The sequence below is a fragment of the Acomys russatus genome, chromosome 12, assembly GCF_903995435.1.
Source record: "Acomys russatus chromosome 12, mAcoRus1.1, whole genome shotgun sequence".
Taxonomy (NCBI): domain Eukaryota; kingdom Metazoa; phylum Chordata; class Mammalia; order Rodentia; family Muridae; genus Acomys; species Acomys russatus.
This window is the reverse complement of record NC_067148.1, coordinates 47,843,987-47,851,084: the sequence shown is the minus strand read 5'-3', so window position 1 is coordinate 47,851,084 and position 7,098 is coordinate 47,843,987. Positions and strand designations below refer to the sequence as shown.

At 37.7% G+C, this 7,098-nt stretch overlaps 1 protein-coding gene across 1 annotated transcript in view; it reads right to left on the bottom strand.

Moving 5' to 3' along the window:
* Nucleotides 1-4,088: 4,088 nt before the first annotated feature.
* Ppip5k2 (diphosphoinositol pentakisphosphate kinase 2) overlaps nt 4,089-7,098 on the bottom strand; it is a 61,127-nt gene continuing 58,117 nt past the window's right edge. The window contains exon 32 of the mRNA XM_051154417.1: nt 4,089-4,238. Coding sequence (XP_051010374.1) covers nt 4,126-4,238 — 113 coding nt within the window. The 3' untranslated portion in view covers nt 4,089-4,125. The remainder of the gene's footprint in view (nt 4,239-7,098) is intronic.

Below are 7,098 nucleotides of genomic sequence, written 5' to 3'. Positions count from 1 at the left end.
ACTACATTAAGAGGCGGCATGGGAGTCAGAGACAGCAGGAACTGGAGAGAAAGCTGAATGACCTTAATCAAAACAGAGACTTTTTCTTTAGCTAATGAGTTTTTTTTTTTTTCAATTAAAAAAGTGAGAATTTCATACGGCACACTCTAGTTACATCATTTATACCCCTTCTCCTCCCCTCATGTCCTTATCCCTCCAATCCATGGCCCCTCTTCTGCAATGTCCCCCGAGCCTTAGGTGTTAGGGGTTACATTGTAGATTGCTTAATTGGCATCTGGAACTCCAGTTAGTTCTTTTCTGCATTATAACCAGTTGTAGATTTCTCTAATCTCTATCTACTACAAAAATAAACTTCTGATAAGGTAACAAAGCTGTACTTATCTGTTGGGAAAACGATACTTAGAATACAGTTAAAATTTATTTTTATTTAGGAAAGTGGCAGTGGTACGTTATCTTCTAGGGTCCGAGACCTCTGCAGTCACAGAGAGTTAACTTGGTTCATAATACTAGGCAAGATTTTCCTCCCTGTAAGTGGGCCTCAAGTCCAAGTACACAGCTACTGGTTAAGTTTAAGATAAAAGCGCTACTATTGTACCACGGGGAGTTTCTTGCTGGGCTTAGTCACTGTTGTGATTCTTGGGTTTATAGTTCGGTAAGATTAACATCATTTTACCTTTGCATACTATTTTCTCCAGTCCCCAGAGTGATTCCCGCAAGTCCTATGTCCAAAATGTGCGTAGTCTTCAGCAATGGGTCCTTCAGGTTCTTGGCAATAGCCATATCCTATATTGTTTTGGGAGTCTCCTGGTCTCCGACTAACACCTTCAGAAGTTTCCCATTCCTAAAACTGGGGGTTTTGTTACACAGTCTATGGATGTTGGGGAGAGTTTTATCACCACAGGTGGCATATGGCATAACTCTATTTTAGTTAAATTATATATATATATAATATAATTATATATGTATAGTTATATATATGACTATATATGTATATATATTAAGTAAATATAAAATAATGGCTTCCTATGGCTTTTTCAAACATCTTTAGTATTATTTACCTTGCCCCTTCTCTATAATCCCCACCTCCTCCCTCTGTATAAGCCCCACCTCCTCCCTCTGTATAAGCCCCACCTCCTCCTTCTGTATAATCCCCACCTCCTCCCTCTGTGTAAACTCCACCTCCTCCCTCTGTGTAAACCCCACCTCCTCCCTCTGTGTAAGCCCCACCTCCTCCCTCTGTATAATCCCCACCTCCTCCCTCTGTATAAGCCCCACCTCCTCCCTCTGTATAAGCCCCACCTCTTCCCTCTGTATAAGCCCCACCTCCTCCTTCTGTGTAAACCCCACCTCCTCCCTCTGTATAAGCCCCACCTCCTCCCTGTTTAAGCCCCACCTCCTCCCTCTGTATAAGCCCCACCTCCTCCCTCTAGGTAAAACCCACCTCCTCCCTCTGTATAAGCCCCACCTCCTCCTTCTGTATATGCCTTGCCTCCTCTCTCCTAATAAGCCCCACCCCCAGTTAATGTCTCACAACAGCTGATGAGTTTTACATTAGATTCCTTAAAGAACTTTAACTTTATAAAATAGCTGTCTCCTACTGTATTTTTGCTCTGTATAAAAACTGAGCACAACGCAATATGCTTCTGTCACGTTACCATTTCCCTTCTGCCTCTATTTCCTGTTCATGACATAAAACGTTCAGCACATGCTGGGAAGCCCTCACGTTTGTTAGTAGTTCAGATTGGACTATGTACTTTATTAAAAGCAAGTCAGCAGGGTGTGCCAACAGGAGACTTTAAGGGCTATTAGGTTTGAGATATAGGGTTCTTAAGGGTGAAGGAATGAATGATAAAATTATGAAGACTACCATCTCAGGGGTGACTTGACAATTCCTCAAGCTCAGCTTCCTCATCTCTCTGCTGGCTGGAAAATTGAGCAGAAACATATACACACAAAGCCCAGGCAGTGGTGGCATATGCCTTTAATCACAGTACTCGGGAGGCAGAGGCAAAAAGATCCACTGTGAGTTTGAGGCCAGCCTGGTCTACAAAGCAAGTCCAGAACAGCCAGGGCTAAAACAGAAACTCTGTCTCGAAAAATCAACCAGTCAACAAACAAACAAACCAAAATAAACCCAACCACGCAAACAAACAACATGTTTTAGCATTTAAAAACTCCCAAACCCCATATCTCCTGAGTGAGTCCTAACAGAATAGATATTTCAGACAAACTTCCATAAGTGGTGGTGACTATTTATTTTGCTGTTACAACATAGACTCTCCGATAGTGTGCTCTGAAAAACAATTCTAAGATTCCTACAAAGAGATGGGCCTAAAAGAAATACTATTAATTTTGGTGAATAAGATGAAGCCACAGTTACTGAATAATACTTGGAAAAATGAGTGTTAACATACTTTCTAAGGTGGAAGACCATAAACTGCTATGCATATGGTCATTAGTAAGCTTTATTAAATATTATTTAATATAAAATATTACTGGGGACTTTCTATTTTGAAATGTAAAAGAAGCAAAGAACGCAAATAAAGCACATTACACGTTCAAGTCACTCTTATCCTTGAAAGAATTTTATTCATTCCACTTAAAAAATACAAGTGGTACCCTCACCCCTCGTAATGAGCACATTAACTACACATTCACATATAGAAAATTTACATTCAATTGTTTACAAGATATATCACCATATAATCCATTTACAGTCAAGTGAAGTATATGAACTTATTTAATTATATATATTTGTAAATTTTGCATTTCGTCCCTTTTTAAACAACCAAGATAATATAATATGCCCATTCTCTAGACGTCAATTCATATTAGATAATTTAAGGTTAGAAGTCTTTTTTGAAGAATTATAATATCTGTATTTGTACAATAAGGGTCGAGAGTTTTTCTAAACATAAGCTTGATGGTACAGCTTACTATTTTAAGTCATGCCACACACCGATGCTTGGGATTTTTATTTAGAAGGCGGCACTGCTTAGTTTGTAAGTAATTTCAAATGTCTCACTCAATTGTGCATCAAGGGGAAAAAGCACCAAGGATAATAATTTCTTCCTCCTCCTTAAAAATTAGAGATGACATTACAACAGTCATTTCAATCTTTCTTACAAATCCCATCATTTGTAAACAGCATTTACTTACTACAATGTTCAGTCTTTTGAGTTTTCTTGGTGAAATCAACAAACACACTGGACATAAGAACGAAAACACAAGAAACACACATAGATGACACTTATTAGTTTAACAGTGACAATTCCCATTTTGGATCTGAGTCCATAGTCTCAATAAAAACTCTGAAAATCAAGTGTAAGATTTACAATTTTATCAGTTACAGTTCATAAAAACAAATTCTAAAAATACCTTTCTTGCTACTACAGAAAACAATTTTTTTTTCTTGATAAACCAAGTACCTTTTATGGTAAAGAAAAGTATAAAGAAAATATTTCCTGCAAAATAATTTGTAAATTTATATGTATAAAGGTATAGTTCTCCCACCAGTATTTGTAATATTTTAAATAATTCACAATAAAAAAGTCAAAGCACAAATTGAAAAAATAATTCATGTACTATATAATCCAGTTAATAAATATTGCAGCATATGATACTGTAACAAATAACAAAATTCTTCTAATGTAAATGGTCAATGAGATCTCTTTGGAAATGTACTTTTCAAAAGTCATCCACATGTGATCTTGCCTGTCCAGTCTTACAGAGTGCAGCCTCGTAGAGACGCAAGCGTGTACAGAGGAACCTGACGGGAGCCGCACTTTGGTACAGTCAGCCGGATCTCTGTCCTTTGTCTTTGCCACAGGCACGTGGTACTCATCACAGTGACAGTGATGGCAATTGTCATGAATTTTGTTACATACATAAAGAGGACAGACATTATTTTGAACATTTCTAGATCCTGCCAAAGCGCCTTGTCTGAGTGAAAACAGCGCGTGCTCTAGCTTCCGAGGTGTTTAAAGAAATACGCAGGTGTATAAAGTAAAGCATGGTAATACATGGGTCGCTGGCTCTCACCAGCTTCAGTCAAGGTTTCTTATGCATCCTTCGCTAAGCGGCGGGTCCTTTTCTAAGTGCGGGAACCTGCAGTGCTGGTTGAGCTCACCTTTTCTTCCCAGTGCCCTTCTTGTATTCGTGCCCCTCAGTTTTGCCACTTAAGCTCTTTTTCCGAGCTGAGGTATGAGGAGCCACTGCTGGCGAGGGTGTGCTGACTGCTACACAAGCGGAAGAGACAAACAGTCTCGTTAGCATTTACACAAGGTACCAAGTTTAAAAGAATGCTGGTGGGTAATGGGGCTGTTTTTGTTATAATTGTAATAAAACTTTATAGGCTTTCAATATGGCATTGTAACTTTTTAGAGGTCAACATAAATATAGAAAAGTAATGATAATAGATTGTGTTCACAAAACTAACTTTTTCGTTCACTCTGTATTTTTCAACAGCCAACAATCAATTCCATCATTATAAATATGATCCATTCAGGCCCTTCTCCTTAGCTTGAGATATAGAAACCCAACCTCCCATTAGAACTGTCTCTACTTATATCTGACAAGAAATAGAAACTAAACATGCTTAAAACTGAATGTCATTTCCTCCATCGTTATCATATCCTCTTATGTCTTCCATGTTATTACTATGCAAAGTGGGAAGGTTGGAAGGCCAGCAGTACCCTTTCTTAAATCAGAACAGACTTTCTGTGTCTCCAACAACATCAGAGCCAGGCCTAGTCAAAGAGCTACTCTAAGTGCTGTGGCACTTCTACTTCCACAGGTGCATGCTTGTCAGGCTCACACATCTGCATATGAGCTGCATGCACGCAGTTGGACAGGAAGGTCAACCGTAACAGTCGTGTGTAAAGACAGCGGAACACGGCAGAACTGGACGCTACTAGAGGCCAATCAACAAGTGCAAGAGGCGAGCAGCACAGGGTGAGCCTCCATCGCCCCTACCTAATAGCTTTTAGTCTGAGACCTGCTCTCAATGTCCATCACCGAGCACGGCCAACTCTCCAACATAAAAGCTGGTCTTCCTAGTATGAAGAAGCAGATGACAAGTATTGGGACAACTACAGCTGACAGGAAGGGCGGGACTATAATTCACACATGAACGGCGAATAATCTATTGCATGCACAGAAAGCCTCAGGTAGCATAGGCTACGAGGACACAACGGAATTTGTGAGCTGTTAGCCACTTTAAGGGACATAATTTTACACTCTGAGGTCAACAAACTTAACTCTTTACTTTAAAAATAAAACACTATTCTTTGGAGAAATATAACTGAAATATCAGAATCCAAAGCTCCTATTACATGTCATTTATAAAGTCTAGAATATAATTTAAGATCTAAGGTTAATGTATGGTATTGTAAATATTTAATATAGTAGAAAACAGAAAAAGCATCTTTCTTATAAAGGAAAAAACTGACACAGACTAATCCAGTAATGAATAATTTTTAAAAATGTAAAGCAGCAACTTCAAGCTCTGTGGTGAAATATAACATTATGTTCAAAATGAATAAAATCTTGTAAGCGTTGAAATAAAAACTAAGAATCAAATAGGATGCTTCAAATTAAAGAAAATAAAATAACAGAAATAAAAACATTTTGGATTTAACAGCCAACTGAAGGAAACAGAAAAGTAAACAGCAACAAGGATTACCACATGAACTCAAAGGAAAAAGGCAGAAGGAAGACAAAAAACAGGAGCAGTGAGAACCAAAAAGGCACAGACAAAACACTGGCAGAGGCAGGAAATGAAAGTTGCTGTATGCACAGGACATTTCAAATTAGCTACAACTTATACAAACAGTGGGAACTAGAAGAGAGAGAAACATCAGTCGGACTGCCAAGGAAAGAATCCTTTCTATCCAGAATTTGGTAGCAAAGTCTCCTTTAAAGAATGGACAAAGACATTTTGTTGTTGTGATAAAATGACTGTGTAGTCAACCCATAATATAAGAAACAGTAAAACATTTTAGGCTTAAGGCAAATGGAAAGCAGACGAATATATGGATTTAAATGAAGAAATGACAAACAGCAGATAATAACAAATGTGGTTAAGTATAGGCCCTTTCCCCCACTTCTCACTTCATTTCTTTAAGATAAACATAATTATTTAAGGGCACTATCAAAGCATTGTATTCTATTGTTTATAGTGCGTGTGGAATTAACATACAGACATGGATAGCTACGAGTAAAGAAAAGGTAAAGGAGGCTATAATCTTCCTACGTATTATTTTGGATGATTTGCAAGCAGACCATGAGATGCTATGAACCTGTATTTAGAGCAATGAATAAAAGAACACTACAAAAACTACAACAAAAAGGCAGCACACATATATAAGTGAAATTCCATAGATTATTCAATCAATTCAAAATAAAGCAGATTAAAATAGAGGCATAAGAAAAACAAATAAAGAAGGCCTGTCGATAACTACACTGAGGACCAATGGAAAGCAAGAGAGAAATTATTCCAGAATAGAACAAGCAGAGCAACAAATGGAAGACAGTCTTTTGGGCCAAAAATGAATGAATCTTTTTTAAGTGAGAACAGAAGAGGCGGAGCACAACTACTAGTATCTCACACATTAAGACAGTTATGAAGAAAAAGAGCTTGACATCTTAAGACAAAATGAATAAATTCCCTGACAAATGTGAGTCGTCATATCTGACGAAAAATGAAACATAAAATTAATTTTACCAAGGACTTAAGGTGGAAACTAAAATTTTATAAAACATTCATAAAACACAAAAGAAGAAATACTTTTCAGATCCTTCATGAAAATACCACCACTCTGACACTAGTCCTGAAAAGGATATTCTGAACCCAAAACTAGAGACCAACACCTTCTCCTATGTGACATGGAAATTCATGCACGTCAGTGGAGTCCATTTTGTTTCTGTGGCTGCTCTGATTTGTGTGCACCATTTATCACAAACAAGTAGCATTCACCTCAGAAATGCAAGAGTGGCTTAGTATTTTAAAAGCCACTTATAACATATTCAACACCATTTGAACTTTGTTACTTAAAAGTGTTCATGCCATGCAATTACTGAGTAATTAATATGTAAAGA